The sequence below is a fragment of the Macaca nemestrina genome, chromosome 9, assembly GCF_043159975.1.
Source record: "Macaca nemestrina isolate mMacNem1 chromosome 9, mMacNem.hap1, whole genome shotgun sequence".
NCBI classification, from domain to species: domain Eukaryota; kingdom Metazoa; phylum Chordata; class Mammalia; order Primates; family Cercopithecidae; genus Macaca; species Macaca nemestrina.
The window spans coordinates 63789743-63809869 of NC_092133.1; the positions used below are offsets into that span (position 1 = coordinate 63789743).

General features: G+C 39.5%; 1 protein-coding gene across 20 annotated transcripts in view; it reads right to left on the reverse strand.

The window, feature by feature from the left end:
* Positions 1-20127, reverse strand: part of LOC105466141 (catenin alpha 3) — a 1883635-nt gene that overhangs the window by 1718193 nt on the left and 145315 nt on the right. Inside the window, exon 1 of one of the 20 annotated variants that reach the window (XM_071068758.1) lies at positions 1035-1267. The exons of the other annotated variants lie outside the window; for them this stretch is intronic. Coding sequence (XP_070924859.1) covers positions 1035-1112 — 78 coding nt within the window. The 5' untranslated portion in view covers positions 1113-1267. Of the gene's footprint in view, positions 1-1034; positions 1268-20127 lie in introns of those variants that run through there. 20 annotated transcript variants of the gene reach the window in all.

Sequence of the window (20127 nt, forward strand, 5' to 3'; positions counted from 1 at the left end):
TAGACATTAAAATGCCCCCTCTTCAACTACCCCGGTCATCAAATCATTTCTATGTTAAATATTTACTGAACATCTATTTTTTACATTGTTCTGGATGATGGAAAAGAAATGCATTTCACGCTTTCATGGAGTTTACATTCTTAATGTTGGCAGCATACAATAAACATATAAACAAATAAAAAATGTAAGGTTCAGTAAATGTTAGGAGGAAAAATAAAGTTGTGGGAGGGAACAGAGTGAGAAAGAGTAGGGACCGGGGTGGTCAGGAAAGGCCTCTTGATGGGGGACTTTGAGTGAGACCTGTTTGAGAGGCCAAATGAGTTAGAGGAAAGTGTAGGAGACAAATCTGAGAGTTTACAAAGGGCAAGAAAGTAGGACATAGTAAGGATCTGGCCTTTGTCCCCTGAGGCAACCACTGTTTTATATGATTCAGAATGTTTCTTCCTCTCCTAATATTAGTTATCTCTATTCTCACCCTAAGTAGACTAATACTGACTTAATTATAATTATTTTTGGCTTCCTCTTAATGTAGATTGCTGGCTAAAAAGTGGTATAAATTTTATCTTATAAAATTATTTGATATTTTGGAGATAAATAATTTTCTGCTCCCATTTTTGACTGTCTTATCAAAGTTCTGTATTTTTTATATGAAGTTTCTGTAATTAAAACAATACACACATATACAGGCTTCTAGAGCATTCTTCCAGTAGTGAAACTTGAACAAACTCCTCACCACAAGTATATGAAGTGAGAAATGTGTGAATTAGCTTGATTTAATCATTTTACAATGCATACACATATCAAAACATCACAGGGTACAAAATAAATATCTATAAATTTTATTTGCCAATTTTAAGTTAATAAAGCTTGGGGAAAAAAAGAAAGAAATGAACCTTAACAAATACAAGAACAAACTCATAATAAGAACATTATTTGAAGACAAAAATTAAGCTTCTGTATTTGGAAACAAAAACATCATACTGAATTACATTATTAAAAAACACCCATTTCTGGCTGGGCGTGATGGCTCATACCTGTAATCCCAGCACTTTGGGAGGCCAGGGCAGGCGGATCACTTGAGGTCGGGAGTTCAAGACCAGCGTGATCAACATGGAGAAACCCCGTCTCTACTAAAAATACAAAATTAGCCGGGCGTGGTGGCGCTTGCCTGTAATCCCAGCTACTCAGGAAGCAGAGGCAGGAGAATTGCTTGAACCCGGGAGGCGGAGGTTGTGGTGAGCCGAGATCACGCCATTGCACTCCAGCCTGGGCAACAAGGGCAAAACTATATCTCAAAAAAAAAAAAAAAAGAACACCCACTCTTAATTAAATCTTGGATCACAATTACAACTTTTGGATTAAATTTTTATAAACAAAGCTTTAAAATCACCATCGTAGAGGAATGAGAGAAAGGAAAAAAACAACTTGTATCTAATATTTAAAATAGAGACCTGAAACTCCTGTTGAAAGCTAAGCTGCTGCATGTCATGAAACAGTGGAGGCTCATGGTAATCATGCACCACATCTTTGACAGCAAACTGCATAATGCTTCCCGCGCAGTAGCCCCTAGAGATTTTCCTTGTTGGTTGTTTAGCAGCATTCAATGTTTGTTTACTTGGATATCTGGACCCAGTTTTTATCAACGAACTAAAAAAAACTTAAGAAGCTATGGGGGAAATACGTGGATGAAAATCATTTTTGTCTGCCCTCCTACCCTCCTCCCTTTACCCAATAGATCCTCTGTTTCATTCTAATTTGCTTTATTTCCAAGTTCTTCACCCAGAGTGGAATGTCTTGTGGCAAGCCTTTGTTTCCTCTCTTAGAAAATAAGAATAATCATTATTATCCTACAAGACTGGGGAAGGTCAAATAAGGTAAAGTATTTTGTAAAATGCATAATATGACACAAATATTTGTTGGCATTTCATGTATATTTTCTAGTTTGTTCCCCATGTAGGTGTGGAAAATTGGTTATGGGAAACCTTATCAAAGGTATTCTCTCTGGACCTGAGTTTATCTTGCTCTTGGGGCCCCCCATGCTAAATGTGATGAAGGCAGTTAACAAACCATATTCTGTATGCTTTACAAGCAGCTAAATAAGATCATGTGTCTTCATCATGGATTATATAAGAATAATAAGCCTGATTTATTACATGGGTTTTCACAAATTCCAAAAGGCAAATATCTCACTCTTATCAGTCTAATTTATATATTGAGAGTTAAAAGGTATTTGTCCAGATTAACACAAATTACAAAAACTAGTTTAAAATCTTTGTTTAAAACAAAGAATAAATATCATTGTCTGAAATGTTCCCTCAGAATATATTTTAAGTGCCACAATTTCTGATGCTTCCCACTGCACATTCCTCCTCTATTGTTCAGATCCTCCATGTGCCAAATGTTTTCCATAGAATAGCCTGGGCTTTGAAATTAAAATGAGCATTCCAGAAATGCTTTGTTCCTTATAATAAATGCCAGAGAAGTATGAAATGTGAAAAGAACATTGTATAAGAACACTGTGCTTCCATCAAAAAAGGCAATTTCATCTTGCAAGTTATTCACTTTTATAAGTTGTTTGTACCTACGTCTTCTTTTAAAATACTCCAATACAGTTATTTGATATTGATTAAACTAAAGTCAAGTGATGTTTTCAATGATTCCTTTTATTTCAGAAAGTAAATATGGCTTGGCAATCCTGTGGAAAAAAAGAAAGCTGAAACTATTTTTTTTAACCCCAACTCACCTAAGAGATGTAACTTACTCCTATCAGTGACTGTGACACACCGTAGCAGATGATTCTCACCAAGGGGGAGGATAGGAGGGTGCTATTAGAAAAGGTCTCCCACCTCTTGAAGGAATACCAGCAACCAGTAAATTAGCTTTCAAGTTATCCTGTAAAATAAATCCTGTGTCCTCATTTTCTTTTTCAGTACTAAATCAGATATATTTCTGTAAGAAAATTTAGTTGGAACAACTTGCAACAAAGATGATTCTAATGTAGGTTCTAAGCCCATGTCTTGCTAACTTTACCTTCTGTCACAGATACAAAATCCTCCCATTCCCCTCTTTCTCAGACTTTAGGGATCCCTCTCATATAGAAAATCTCTAAGAAGATGGCTGAATAGGAACAGCTCCAGTCTACAGCTCCCAGCGTAAGTGATGCAGAAGACGGGTGATTTCTGCATTTTGAACTGAGGTACCAGGTTCATCTCACTGGGGCATGTTAGACAGTGGGTGCAGGACAGTGGATGCAGCCCAATGAGGGAGACCAAAGCAGGGCGAGGCACCACCTCACACCGGAAGCACAAGGGGTCAGGGAATTCCCTTTCCTAGCCAAGGGAAGCTGTGACAGACAGCACCAAGAAAATTGGGTCACTCTCACCCGAATACTGTGCTTTTCCAAGTTTTCTTAGCAAATGGCACACCAGGAGATTATATCCCGCACCTGGCTCAGAGGGTCCCACAACCATGGAACCTCATTCATTGCTAGCATAGCAGTCTGAGATCTAATGGCAAGATGGCAGTGAGGCAAGCATCCACCATTGCTGAGCTTGAGTAGGTAAACAAAGCGGCTGGGAAGATGGAACTGGGTGGAGTCCACCACAGCTCAAGGAAGCCTGCCTGCCTCTATAGACTCTACTTCTGGGGGAAGGACATAGCCAAACAAAAGGCAGTAGAAACCTCTGCAGATTTAAATGTCCCTGACTGACAGCTTTGAAGAGAGTAGTGGTTTCCCAGCACAGAGTTTGATATCTGAGAACACTCAGACTGCCTCCTCAAGTGGGTACCTGACACCCAAGTAACCTAACTGGGAGGTATCCACCAGTAGGGGCGGACTGACACTTCATATGGCCAGGTACCCTTCTGAGATGAAGTCTCCAGAAGAGCGATCAGGCAACAACATTTGCAGTTCAGCAATATACACTGTTTTGCAGACTCCGCTGCTGACACCCAGGCAAACAGGGTCTGGAGTGGACCTCCAGCAAACTCCAACAGACCTGCAGCTGAGTGTCCTAACTGTTAGAAGGAAAACCAACGAACAGAAAGGACATAAACACAAAAACCCCACCAGTACGTCACCATCATCAAAGACCAAAGGTACATAAAACCACAAAGATGGGGAATAAACAGAGCAGAAAAGTTGAAAATTCTAAAAATCAGAGCACCTCTCCCCCTCCAAAGGAAGGCAGCTCCTCGCCAGCAACGGAACAAAGCTGAACGGAGAATGATTTGATGAGTTGAGAGAAGAAGGCTTCAGATGATCAAACTTCTCCAAGCTAAAGGAGGAAGTTTGAACCCATCACAAAGAAGCTATAAACCTTGAAAAAAGATTAGACGAATGGCTAACTAGAATAACCAGTGTAGATAAGTCCACAAATGACCTGATGGAGCTGAAAACCATGGCACGAGAACTAAGTGATGAATGCACAAGCTTCAGTAACCAATTCCAGTCCAATTCCATCAACTGGAAGAAAGGGTATCAGTGATTGAAGATCAAATGAATGAAATGAAGTGAGAAGTTTAGAGAAAAAAGAGTAAAAAGAAATGAACAAAGCCTCCAAGAAATATGGGACTATGTGAAAACACCAAATCTACGTCTGATTGGTGTACCTGAAAGTGACGGGAAGAATGGAATGAAGTTGGAAAACACTCTTCAGGATATTATGCAGGAGAACTTCCCCAACCTAGCAAGGCAGGCCAACATATAAATTCAGGAAACACAGAGAATACCACAAAGATACTCCTCGAGAAGAGCAACTCCAAGACACATAATTGTCAGATTCATCAAAGTTGAAATGAAGGAAAAAATGTTAAGGGCAGCCAGAGAGAAAGGTTGGGTTACCCACAAAGGGAAGCACAACAGACTAACAGCAGATCTCTCGACAGAAACTCTACAAGCCAGAAGAGAGTGAGGGCCAATATTCAACATTCTTAAAGAAAAGAATTTTCAACCCAGAATTTCATATCCAGCCAAACTAAGCCTCATAAGTGAAGGAGAAATAAAATCCTTTACAGACAAGTAAATGCTGAGACACTTTGTCACCACCAGGCCTGCCCTACAAGAGCTCCTGAAGAAAGCAGTAAACTTGGAAAGGAACAACTGGTACCAGCCACTGCAAAAACATGCCAAAGTGTAAAGACCATCGAGGCTAGGAAGAAATTGCATCAACTAAGGAGAAAAATAACCAGGGAACTTCATAATGACAGTATAAAATTCACACATAACAATATTAACCTTAAATGTAAATGGGCTAAATGCTCCAATTAAAAGACACACACTGGCAAATTGGATAAAGAGTCAAGACCCATCAGTGTGCTGTATTCAGGAGACCCATCTCATGTGCAGAGACACATATAGGCTCAAAATAAAGGGATGGAGGAAGATCCACCAAGCAAATGGAAAACAAAAAAAGGCAGGGGTTGCAATTCTAGTCTCTGATAAAACACACTTTAAACCAACAAAGATCAGAAGAGACAAACAAGGCCATTACACATTGGTACAGGGATCAATTAAACAAGAAGAGCTAACTATCATAAATATATATATACCCAACACAGGAGCACCCACATTCATAAAGCAAGTCCTTAGAGATCTGCAAAGAGACTTAGACTCCCACACAATAATAATGGGAGACTTTAACACCACAGTGTCAACATCAGACAGATCAATGAGACAGAAAGTTAACAAGGATATCCAGGAATTGAACTCAACTCTGCAACAAGTCGACTTAATAGACATCTACAGAACTCTCCACCCCAAATCAACAGAATAATCATTCTTCTCAGCACCACATCACACTTATTCCAAAACTGACCACATAGTTGGAAGTAAAGCACTCCTCAGCAAATGTACAAGAACAGAAATTATAACAAACTGTCTCTCATACCACGATAAAATCAAACTAGAGCTCAGGATTAAGAAACGCATTCAAAACTGCTCAACTACATGGAAACTGAACAACCTGCTCCTGAATGACTACTGGGTACATAACAAAATGAAGGCAGAAATAAAGATGTTCCTAGAAACCAATAAGAACAAAGACACAGCATACCAGAATCTCTGGGACATATTTAAAGCCGTGTGTAGAGGGAAATTTATAGCACTAAATGCCCACAAGAGAAAGCAGAAAAGATGGAAAATTGACACCCTAACATCACAATTAAAAGAACTAGAGAAGCAAGACCAAACACATTCAAAAGATAGCAGAAGGCAAGAAATAACTAACATCAGAACAGAACTGAAGGAGATAGAGACACAAAAATCCTTTCAAAAAAATCAATGAATCCAGGAGCTGGTTTTTTGAAAAGATCAACACAATTGATAGACTGCTAGCAAGACTAATAAAAAAGAAAAGAGAGAAGAATCAAGTAGATGCAATGAAAAATAATAAAGGGGAAATCACCAGCAATCCCACAGAAATACAAACTACCATCAGAGAATACTATAAACACCTCTATGCAAATAAACTAGAAAATCTAGAAGAAATGGATAAATTCCTGGACACATACACCCTCCCAAGACTAAACAAGGAAGAAGCTGAATCCCTGAATAGACCAATAACAGGTTCTGAAATCGAGGCAGTAATTAATAGCCTAACAACAAAAAAAGTGCAGGACAAGACGGATTCACAGCCGAATTCTACCAGAGGTACAAGGAGGAGCTGATACTATTCCTTTTGAAACCATCCCAATCAATAGAAAAAGCTGGAATCCTCCCTAACTCATTTTATGAGGTCAGCATCATCCTGATACCAAAGGCTGGCAGAAACACAACAAAAAGAGAGAATTTTAGACCAATATCCCTGATGAACATCGATGCACAAATCCTCAATAAAATACCGGCAAACCGAATCCAGCAGCACATCAAAAAGCTTATCCACCGTGATCAAGTGGGTTTCATCCCTGGGATGCAAGGCTGGTTCAACATACACAAATCAATAAATGTAATCCAGCATATAAACGGAACCAAAGACAAAAACCACATGATTATTTCAATAGAGGCAGAAAAGGCCTTTGACAAAATTCAACAGCCCTTCATGCTAAAAACTCTCCATAAATTCGGTATTGATGGAATGTATCTCAAAATAATAAGAGCTATTTATGACAAACCCACAGACAGTATCATACTGAATGGGCAAAAACTGGAAGCATTCCCTTTGAAAACTGGCACAAGACAGGGATGCCCTCTCTCATCACCCCTATTCAACATAGTGTTGGCAGTTCCAGCCAGGGCAATCAGGCAGGAGAAAGAAATAAAGGGTATTCAGTTAGGAAAACAGGATGTCAAATTGTCCCTGTTTGCAGATGACATGATTGTATATTTAGAAAACCCCATCGTCTCAGCCCAAAATCTCCTTAAGCTGATAAGCAACTTCAGCAAAGTCTCAGAATACAAAACCAACGTGCAAAAATCACAGGCATTACAATACGCCAATAACAGACAAACAGAGAGCCAAATCATGAGTGAACTTCCATTCACAATTGCTTCAAAGAGAATAAAATACCTAGGAATACAACTTACAAGGGATATGAAGGACTTCCTCAAGGAGAACTACAAACCACTGCTCAACGAAATAAAAGAGGACACAAACAAATGGAAGAACATTCCATGCTCATGAATAGGAATAATCAATATCACGAAAATGGCCATACTGCCCAAGGTAATTTATAGATTCAATGCCATCCCCATCAAGCTACCAATGACTTTCTTCACAGAATTGGAAAAAACTGCTTTAAAGTTCATATGGAACCAAAATAGAGCCCACATTGTCAAGACAATCCTAAGCCAAAAGAACAAAGCTGGAGGCATCACACTACCTGACTTCAAACTACACTACAAGGCTACAGTAACTAAAACAGCATGATACTGGTACCAAAATAGATATAGAGACCAATGGAACAGAACAGAGGCCTCAGAAATAACAACACACATCTACAACCATCTGATCTTTGACAAACCTGACAAAAACAAGAAATGAGGAAAGGATTCCCTATGTAATAAATGGTGCTGGGAAAACTGGCTAGCCATATGTAGAAAGCTGAAATTGGATCCCTTCCTTACACCTTATACAAAAATTAATTCAAGATGGATTAAAGACTTAAATGTTAGACCTGAAACCATAAAAACCCTAGGAAAAAACGTAGGCAATACCACTCAGGACATAGGAATGGGCAAAGACTTCATGTCTAAAACACCAAAAGCAATGGAAACAAAAGCCAAAATTGACAAATGGGATCTAATTAAACTAAAGAGCTCTGCACAGCCAAAGAAACTACCATCAGAGTGAACAGGCAACCTACAGAATGGGAGAAAATTTTTGCTATCTACTTGTCTGACAAAGGGCATTAATATCCACAATCTACAAAGAACTCAAACAAATTTACAAGGAAAAAAAACAAACAATCCCATCATAAAGTGGGTGAAGGATATGAACAGACACTTCTCAAAAGAAGACATTTATGCAGCCAATAGACACATGAAAAGATGCTCATCATCACTGGTCATCAGAGAAATGTAAATCAAAACCACAAAGAGATACCATCTCACACCAGTTAGAATGGTGATCATTAAGAAGTCAGGAAACAATAGGTGCTGGAGAGGATGTGGAGAAATAGGAACACTTTTACACTGTTGGTGGGACTGTAAACTAGTTCAACCATCGTGGAAGACAGTGTGGTGATTCCTCAAGGATCTAGAACTAGAAATACCATCTGACCCAGCGATCCCATTATTGGGTATAGACCCAAAGGATTATAAATCATGCTGCTATAAAGACACATGCACACGTATGTTTATTGTGGCGCTATTCACCATAGCAAAGACTTGGAACCAACCCAAATGTCCATCAATGATAGACTGGATTAAGAAAATGTGGCACATATACACCATGGAATACTATGCATCCATAAAAAAGGATGAGTTCATGGCCTTTGTAGGGACATGGATGAAGCTGGAAACCATCATTCTGAGCAAACTATCGCAAGGACAGAAAACCAAACACCACATGTTCTCACCCATAGGTGGTAACTGAACAATGAGAACACTTGGACACAGGAAGGGGAACATGACACATTGGGGCCTGTCATGGGGTGGGGGGAGTGGGGAGGGATAGCATTAGGAGATATACCTAATGTAAATGACGAGTTAATGGGTGTGGCACACCAACATGGCACATGTATACATATGTAACAAACCTGCATGTTGTGCACATGTACCCTAGAACTTAAAGTATAATAAAAAACAAGAAAAAAAGAAAGAAAGAAAATCTCCAAGCTTACAGCATTAGAGAGTTTGGGTTTGCTTACTTTCTTTAGTCTGTAAATCTGTGCTAGGCTATGAAGACACACCTTCATCATAGATACAGGAAGGAACTTCCATGGAACTGGTGCTAAATTAACGGTTTCAAGTAATTTATAAAGAAGAAATTTCCACTCTATCAATTCTGCAAGTTTAACATTCCACAAAACGAAACATATTTTAAATGGTGTGTAAAAATATTTATGTAATAAAATTAAAAGTACAAAAAAAGGTTTTTATAAATTTTCCTAATTTAGGTGTGCTTCTCTAAATGCTCTAAAGATGCTGAAAATTAAATTGATAAGCTTAATGAACGAAGCCATCAACTGTCATTATATACAGCCACACTAGCACACAATAGGAACACTGTAGAATATGTTTTGACTTACTTTCATTTATTGTAACAGTGCAACAATTACTTTAGCATTTCAGATTCTAACTTTGTGAAATGTCTTTTGTAATGCCAACTTGGATAACACAATTATATTCTCTAACCTTGTTCTTTCCCAATATAGTTCTGATTTTTTTAAATGCTGCTCTCATCGTAGTATAAAAAGGCCACGTTAACAGCCATCTCTTTTCTTGTTTATTAGCTAAAACACTTTGAATTTCAACCTTCCTCCAATAGCTCACAGGAGCCTTCAGGGCTACTTTTGCTCCCTTGAGTTAATTTTAATGTATGAAATAAAGTATAAGTCATTTAAGCTATGTTAATTAGCTAAAACTTCAACAGGGTTCTGAAAGAAATTAGAAGGGTAGAAAAATAAAACTACCTATAGATAAGTAAAAACTGTGATATTTCAAAGTAAAAAGTACAAATCAGTCTCGGGGAGGAGAGGGCATGTCCCTTCTTGAAGTCATTGATAATTTCAACTATTTTTTTACTTCTACCAAAAACAACCCTTACTGAATTAACAAAAGTGCAGAGGAAGATTAAATGGTTGAGATCCCAAAAAATGTATGTGTCTAGATAACATTCAACACCCCCAAACCAACTTCAATCTTCTTTTAGTTCCTTTCAAGCCAATAAACATTTATATTTTGTTCAAAATAATACCCTAGGCATTCAGGAAATAAATACGAATAAGCTCCAATATGGCGATAAGAGAAATACACAACTAGTTGCAACATAAAAGACAGAATGATAACTGTTTACACTTACATAAGTACAAAGAAAGTGCTGCCAAAATTGCAAACATTCACAAGGATTAAGTAGGACTTCCAAGAAGAGCCTTTAAGAACAGATAATTTTCTACCAGAAGAGACAGAAGGGAGGTATGTAAGCCAGGGAAAGAAAATTGTGTGCAAAGGGGCAGAGACAAAAATGTGTTTTGTCTGAAAGTAGCAGATAGTCAAACTTAAAAAACTGTGGGGTAAAAAGAGGAAGTAGAGTGAGAAGGCCAAGAAATAGGTTGCATCTTAAATAAAAATTATAAAAGTCAATGAAAGAGTTAATATTTAATGTAATAAGTGACAGAAAATGAAAACACAGCACGCCCAAAGTAGAGAAGCCTTTGCCCATCAACCTGCCTCTCCACCATCTGTATTTTTTACCTCAGTGACTAACACCTCTAAACTGAAGCAGAAACCAAGAGGTCATCTGGGTTACTCTCTCTCTCATATTCCTCTCCAAGTCCTTGTCATCCATGACACAGAAATGGGGCATCATTCTCTGCCCCATTCACCAATCTATCATTATGAAGAGGGGCGTGCAATGATTCTGCCCTCGTTAAGTCTTTCATGAAGCCTCTCCTGAGAGGTCTCACTGCCTCCACACCAGCCCTACATTCCCACTAGAGCTGTCTCTTGAAAATGCAAATCTGTCATACTTGCATTATCTGTAGGCTACTTGCTGCCTACAAGCAAAGTTCAAACTCTTTAGCACAGCTTTTGAGGCAATTTTGATCTCACTCCTGACTAAATGTTCATTCTCATCTTCTATTTGTGGAGTTTGACGACAAACTACTTGTTAGGCTCAGAACAGGAAATGTTCAGCAACCTCAGCCTGGGGTGACTCCCACCCCTCACAGCTCCTTGTTCATAGCTCTTGCCTCACTCATTATACTGTTCCGTAATTAGCTGTTAACATATTGCCTCCTCTGCTCTACCACAAACTCAATAAGGGCAGGGGCCATGCTTGACTCATCCTAATAACCCAGAGCCAGCGTACTGTAAAAAATAAACAAACAGTGGTTGATTTCATGAAAAAAAAAGGAATGAAACCATACATTTTAGAAGCCTTTAAATCAAGAGTCACAATGTTCAGTGATTCATACAAGATTACCAAAAGAATGGGTTGCTACAGCAAAATTGAAGGTTAGTGATAGCACATGGCAGCTTTCATTAAAAGGAAGTCCTTAATGTGGGATTTTCTGCCATATCTCCTGCCTAGTTTAGTTGGGGTCTGATCAGTTCAATGTGATCTAGAACCAAGTATATTATATTCAGTCTTTTTTTGCCCCCCACCAACAAAAAAGACAGGTTACATAATTCATTTTCAAACTACAAATAAAAAGGGCTGGCACATCCTTCTTAATACCGATTTTTTCATTTTTTTCAATCCTTTTGTTAGTTTTCTAGGGCTGCTGTAACAAAATACCACAGAGTGGGTGGCTTAAGCCAGGCGTCCCCAACCTTTTTGGCACCAGAGACCCATTTTATGGAAGACAACTTTTTCCACAGACCAGGGTGGGGTAGGTGGTTTTGTGTTCAGAGCTTGTTCCTTCTGGTGGGTTTGTGGTCTCACTGACTTCAAGAACGGAGCCACTGACCTTCGCAGTGAGTGTTACAGCTCTTAAAGATGGCACAGACCCAAAGAGTGAGTGCTAGCAAGATTTACTGTGAAGAGTGAAAGAACAACACTTCCACAGCATAGAAGGGGGCCCCAACCCAGTTGCTGCTGGTTGGGGTGGCCAGCTTTCATTCCCTTATTTGTCCCCACCCATGTCCTGCTGATTGGTCCATTTTACAGAGCATTGATTGGTCCATTTTAGAGAGTGCTGATTGGTCCATTTTGCAGAGTGCTGATTGGTGCATTTTAAAAACCTCTAGCTAACTACAGAGAACTGATTGGTGTGTTTTCACAGAGCACTGATTGGTGCATTTTAAACCTCTAGCTAGCTACAGAGTGCTGATTGGTGTGTTTTTCCACAGCACTGATTGGTGCATTTTACAAACCTCTAGCTAGCTACAGAGCACTGATTGACGCATTTGACAATCCCCTCATAAGACAGGAAAGTTCTCCAAGTCCCCACTCAACCCAAGAAGTCTAGCTGGCTTCACCTCTCAGTTTCAGGATGATTCAAGTGCATTATATTTATTGTGTATTTCATATTATTATTACACTGTAAGATCTATATGAAAGAACTATACAACTCACCGTAATGTACAATCAGTGGAAGGCTTGAGCTTGTTTTCCTGCAACTAGACAATCCCATCTGGGAGTGATGGCAGATCATCAGGCATTAGATTCTCATAAGGAGTGGGCAACCTACATCACAATAGGGTTCGCTCTCCCATGAGAATCTAATGCTGCTGATGATCTGACAGGAGGAAAGCTCAGGCAGTAATGCAAGCAATGGGGGTGGGGGGATGTCTGTAAATACAAATGAAGGTTCTTTTGCTCACCCATCCACTGCTCATCTCCTGCTGTGCAACCCAGTTCCTAACAGGCCATGGACATGCACCAGTTGGGGTACTCAACTGGTACTGGCACTGGAGTCCTGGGGGTTGGGACCCCTGGGTTAAACAACAGAAATTTATTTTCTTACAGTTCTGGAAGTTAGAAGTCCAAGACCAAGTTGTCACCATGTTTGGTTTCTCCTGAGGTCTCACTCCTTGGCTATCAGGTGGCTGTCCTCTCTCTGTGTCCTCACATGTATGCACACAACCATGGTGTCTTTCCCTGTACATCCTAATCTCCTCTTCTGATAAGGACACCAGTCATATTGGATTAGGGCCCAACCAAATGACCCCATTTTAATTTAATTACTTCTATATCCAAAGGCCCTATCTCCAAATGCAGTCACATTCTGAGAAACTGGGGTTAGGGCTTCAATATGTGAATCTGGGGGTAGGGAATGACACAATTCAACCCATAACAATCTTTACCACAAGTGATACAAAAAGTGTAAAACAACCACAACTTTTTTAAAAACATAATTCAGGGTTTTGTTTGTTTGTTAGATAAACAACCACAGATAACATAAGCCATTACTCCAAGCTCTTGAGGGACAGTAACAAAGCACACGTAGATCCCTTTCCAATTCCACCAGCCCTCTGTGCCATGCAGATGGCATAACAAAGCAAAGAGATTAACATGTCAAACACATAAGCAGCTGTAGCTAAATATCCTAATCCAAGAAATACACTTACTCCTGGATAAATATGAAGCTAAACACAACTAGGAAAAGACCACATGCTGAGAATAATACCAAATTACTTTCTTCTAGTTTTTACCTAACCGCTTACCATCCAAAAACAAACAAGTTTGGACTTTACCATTCATTTATTCAACAAATATTGATGGTGCCCCTATACTGTGCCAGGAGAACATGGTAATGAGCCTCATTCTAAGGAGTGGGGGGGACAGAGAACAAACAAATACATAAATAATTGTGTAACGCAATAGCAGGTATTCTTTTTCTTTTTTTTTTTTTTTTTTTTTTTTTTTTTTTTTTTTTTGAGACAGAGTATCACTCCATCACCCAGGCTAGAGTGCAGTGGGCAGTGGTGCTATCTTGAGTCACTGCAACCTCTGCCTCCTGGGTTCAAGCGATTCTCATGCCTCAGCCTCCCAAGTAGTTGGCATTACAGGTGCCTGCCACCACGTCCGGCTAATTTTTGTGTTTTCAGTAGAGATGGGGTTTCACCCATGTTGGCCGGGCTGGTATCAAACTCCTGACCTCAAGTGATCCACCTGCCTCGGCCTCTCAAAATGCTCAGATTACAGGCGTGAGCCACTGTGCCTGGCCAATAGTAAGTATTGACAGATGCTATGAGGAAAGTGAAGAAGGGTAAGAAAACAAAGAGTGAAGGAGAAGGGCTAGTTTAGACTGCATATTAGGGAAAGCATCTCTGATTAAGTAAGAAGGACCCAAGGAATAGAAGAATAAGACATTTAAATATCTGGAGGAAAACTTCCCTAACAGAAGAAACAAGTGCAAAGGTTCCAAAACAAGAGCTTGATTGTTGTATTGCAGGAGCAGTAGGAAGGCTGGTATTGAGGCATCAAATTGTGCAGGCCTTGTAGATCACCACTAACACTCTCAATTCTATTATGACTGGAAGTTACTGAAGTGCTTGAAACAGGATCTGACCCAAAATTTTAAAGCATCATTCTAAATGCTGTATGCAAAACAGACTAGAGAGTGGGCAAGGATGGGATGAGGAATAGAAAAAGGGAAAGCAGTTAGGAGTCCATTGCTGTAGCGCAAGTGAAGACCACACTGGCTTCTTTGAGGAAGCAGTGGCGGAGTTAAGAAGTGACAGAATTTTGGTATATTCTGAAATGTCAACAAGGTTTGCTGACAGATTGGATATGGATTATGAAAGCAATATGGCATCAAGGATGACTCTCCGGCATATGGCCTGAGCAACTGAGTAAATGGAGGTAATATTTACTAGTTGAGGAAAGTAAAGAGACATGAGTAGGAAGGGAAATCAAGAGTTGATGGATTACCATGGCACCAGCCATGTTAAATTTGCCTTTTAGAGTTGCTAAAGTGGAGACTAGTACACAATTCTATAATTGAAAGAGGTAAAAGTTGGAGACATGTTTTGTATAAGTTACCTTTTCAATTTAATTGTTCACTTATCAGTAGTTTTGCTGATCTTACCAAAATTGCAAAGATGTTTGGGGAAAAAAAATTTTTTAATCAGAGATTGAATGAGATCTCTTAAAAACAATGTGTAACTGGAGAAGAAGTCAGGACTGAGCTTTGAGAAACCCCAACAATTAGGTGTAGTATTTCTCAGGAAACCCAACCATTAACAAATTAATTCTAGGATATGTATATTTTGTCATTTCAAACGTTATTATTATTTAGAGAAAATGCCTGTTTTTTGAAACTAAATTTAATAGTTGTTTTTTAACTTTTATTTTAAGTTCAGGGGTACATGTGCAGGTTTGTTAAATAGGTAAACTCATGTGATGAAAAGTTGTTGTACAGATTATTTCATCACTCAGGTATTAAGCCTAGCACTCAATAGTTATTTTTCCTGATTCTCTCCCTCCACCCTCTTGTAAGCCCCAGTGTCTGTTGTTTCCCTCTATGTGTCCAGGAGTTTTCATCATATAGCTTCTACTTATAAGTGAGCACATGTGGTATTTGCTTTTCTGTTCTTGCATTAGTTTGTTAAAGATAATGGCCTCCAGTTCCTTCCATGTTCCTGCAAAGGACATGATCTCATTCTTTTTTTTTTTTTTTAATGACAGCATAGTATTCCATGGTGTATATATCCCACATTTTCTTTATCCTGTATACCACTGATGTACATTTAGGTTGATTCCATGACTTTGCTATTGTGAATTGTGCTGCAATAAACATGCATGTGCATACGTCTTTATGGTAGAATGATTTATATTACTCCGGGTATATATCCAGTAATGGGATTACTGGGTCAAATGGTAGTTGTATTTAGGTCTTTGAGGAACTGCCACACTGTTTTCCACAATGGTTGAACTAACTAACATTCCCACCAACAGCGTATAAGCATTCCTTTTTCTCTGCAACCTCTCCATCATCTTTTTTTTCCTTTTACTTTTTAATAATAGCCATTCTAACTGGTTTGAAATGTTATCTCATTGTGGTTTTGAGCTGCATTTCTCTAACGATCAGTGATGTTGAGCTTTTTTCATATGTTTGTTGGAAAAATGCCTGTTTTATACAGATCAAAAATTCAAATTCAGTTTTAAAAATGTAATGTAGATCATAGCGTCTCCTTTTCTACAAATATTTCAAAAAATGAGAAGAAAAACTATAGATATTAAATTAAGCAAACTAAAGAGAAATTATATTCATGCTATAATTTGTTCCTAAATCAAGCAACTAGTCATTCTGGTAAATCAATAATTAATAGTTTATAGGACAGTACTGATTCAAAGAAATGTTGAATAAGAAAAAGCAAAAACCAACTTTTTTCCATCAATAACCTTTGACTGCTTAAAGGAAACAAAATAAAAAGTAAAAAATCCAATCATACCAAAGATTACTCTAAAATAAATAAGTCGACTGCACATGTAATATCTTAGACATGTTCACATAATCCCTTGGTCCGTCCAGTCCCGCATTCCACTTCCAGCAGTGACTGATGGTAGAATGTGGTTATGACTCCTAATTATGTACTCCAGAATTGTTTGATAATCATTTGCAACCCTATCAACCATAAATTGAAAACTATGGCAATATTCTATCATTTGTGTTTGCTTTGCCAATACAAACTTAGAAAGTTTTATCTGCATTTCCCTCCCACTATCTGTTGCCAGATTCCCTTTTTCACATCTACCTTAGACCATCAGATTTACTCTTTCTTGTTCTCTTCTAAGACAAAACTCCATTTTATTGAAGATATCCAGGAGAAAATATACATAGCTACTTGCTCATCATGATGAATATGATAATAAACATTAAGCAAAAAGATCATCAAAGATAATGATTAGATTTGCTGAAGATTTTTACAGCAACCAAAATATGATTTAAATATAACTCATCAGCAAATTAAATACTTATATTCAGTTTAAGATTGATTAGGCTGTATCCACCTCATTTGTCAGAACTGTCTCTAAGTCAATAAAGTCATTTTGTCTCATTGTCTTGGGCAAAAATTAAATACCAGTCGCCCATCATGAATCTCATTAGCCAGTACTTGATCTTTGATGTCCCAAAGTCCCTTCTTTTGTCAATATGGAACCTTCCATAACCAAGGTGAAGCCAAGAGACTTATTGTCTAGGAATAAAGACAGCAGACAGAACAAAGATACCATGTATCATCTTTGAGTTTCAAAGCTGATTTTCTTAAGCTCTCAAGCAAGAAAACAATTGTGAAGCTGGAGGCATCATACTACATGACTTCAAAATTTACTATAAAGCTATGTTAACCAAAACAGCATGGCACTGGCATACAAGCAGACATATAAAACAATGGAATAGAATAGAGAACCCAATACCAAATCCATACATTTATATTCAACTGATTTTTGACAAAGGCACCAAGAACACTCATTGGAGAACGGACAGTTTCTTCAATAAATGGTGCTAGGAAAACTGGATATCCGTATACAGAAGAATGAAATAAGACCCCTATCTCTCACCACATTCAAAAATCACCTCAAATGGACTAAAGATTTAAATGTAAGACCAAAAACTATGAAACTAGTAGAAGAAAACACAGAAAATCATTGTCTAAATCCTTTTGGCTCTCATTTAGCAAAAGGTAGATCTGATAGACTAGATCACAGTTTTACGATAAAGAAGATCTGGTCAGACAGGAAAAAGAAGTGTGGACTATTGGAAGAAGGGTCTCAGAAACAAGTCAGGCACATTTTATTTCCCTTCTCTGGGCTTCACCCAGATTGAAAGCTGTATTACCTCTCAACTAATACAGTTAGTTGGGAAACACAGAAAGCAGAGAAATTTTTATTCCATTTATCTTCAAGACTTTGAAACAAAATTGTTTTATGAGCTCCCCTGCACAAAACTTCAGGGGTAGCTACAGTGTAATCTTGCCATCACAATATAAACAGGTAGAGAGAAGGTGAACTTAGCTTTCTTAAATCAATCTTGATTCCCATGAGGCTTAGATGGAACCCAGAACATCCTAGATACCATGAAGAACAATCAAAATGATGCTATGTTGAAGAGCAGTGGGCCTGCCCTGAGTTCACCATGGTGAAGAGCCAAGTGATCTAACAGAGTCTGAGGGTAAATAGATAATGCCAGATACTGGATGGAGGATGTAGCCGGTGAGAGATAACAACGTGCTAGCAGCCCTCACTCATGGCGCCTCCTCCGCCTCGGCCTCCGCTCTGGTCGTGCTTGAACAGTCCTTTAGCCCACCACTGCACTATGGGAGCCCCTCTCTGGGCTGGCCGAGGTGGGAGCCAGCTCCCTCTGCTTGCAGGAAGGTGTGTAGGGACAAGGGTGGGCAGGAAGCAGGGCTGCACAGGCGTTGGCTGGCCAGCGCAAGTTCTGAGTGGGTGTGGGCTTGGCGGGCCCAGCACCAGAGCAGCCGGCCAGTGCTGCTGGCCCCAGGCAGTGAGGGGCTTAGCACCCAGGCCAGCAGCTAAGGAGGGTGCGCCTGGTCCCCGAGCACTGCCAGCCCACCCATGCCATGCTCAAATTCTCACCATGCCCGAGCCCCCCTGACCGGCTCCTGTGCAGCCTGCAGCACCCCGACCCACCAACCACCCAAGGGCAGCCAGCTCCAGCCACAGACCCCTGCGGAATCCACTAGGTGAAGCCAGCTGGGCTCCTGAGTCAGGTGAGGATTTGGAGAACTTTTATATCTAGCTGGAGGATTGTAAATGCACCAGTCAGCACTCTGTGTCTAGCTCAAGGTTTGTAAATGCACCAATCAGCACCTTGTCAAAACAGACCAATTAGCTCTCTGTAAAACGGACCTATCAGCTCTCTGTAAAATGGACCAATCAGCTCTCTGTAAAATGGACCAATCAGCAGGATGTGGGTGGGGTCAGATAAGGGAACAAAAGCAGGCTGCTGGAGCCAGCAGTGGTAACCCACTCAGGTTCCCTTCCATGCTGTGGTAGCGTTGTTCTTTCACTCTTCCTAATAAATCTTGTTGCTGTTAACTGTTTAGGCTGGGGCCGGCTTTATGAACTGTAACGCTGCCTGGTAGGGATGAACAACTCAAGACGTGCCGCCTTAAAGAGCTGTAACACTCACTGCGAAGGTCTGCAGATTCACTTCTGAAGCCAGCGAGACTACGAACCCACCAGAAGGAAAAAACTCCAGACACATCTGAACATCCAAAGGAACAAACTCCAGACACATCATCTTTAAGAACTGTAACACTCCCCGCGAGAGTCCGCGTCTTCATTCTTGAAGTCATCGAGACCAAGAACCCACCAATTCCGGACACACTAGGCCTTGGAATCTGAAGCACCATCAGGGGCCAAAGTGAGGTTAAAGCGTCCTGGAAAAACCACAGACCCTAGCCAAGCTACAAAAGAACATTCTACAAATCATATAAGGACATCAAGAAATGTACAGAGGTGCCCACAAGGTGACCTTCATGCATGGGGCTTATCACTCCCTCAAAGGTCTCCAGTCCAGAGAGCCTTCCAGACTAGGCACTCTGCAGGCATTAAGTGCCCAAAGGTGCCCACATGGTTCCAAAGGCCACATCTCCCACCGTGAGATCATATAAGCAACACCGTCAACCCAATCACCTGTTGTAGAGCATTTTATCTAAAAAGACAGCATTTACCAAAAGGGACTGTTTACATTGTTGAATCACTTTAGTTTGCCATTTTATTGGCTTAAATAGAAGGCATTTATTCCAATTCCCAGTAGGTAGGAGTTTATGAGGAATGTCAGATCACTTATGAAAGATAAACTAAAGTGTACTGTGGGAAAACTTGTAATCCCCTACAAATACAAAATGGAAAGCTACGTTAAATGTTTATTTCCATTATATGATGCATCCTAATTTCAGAAATGGTAAAAAATACCATGTGGGAAAATGTTTAAATTAAAGAAATATGGTATCTTGCAAATCAAGATTGAGAATGCAAACTGTTTCCTAAAAGAAAAGACTTATCTGAAAAAAACACATTTAGTAAGCCTTAATTTTTATTTAATGTATAGAGC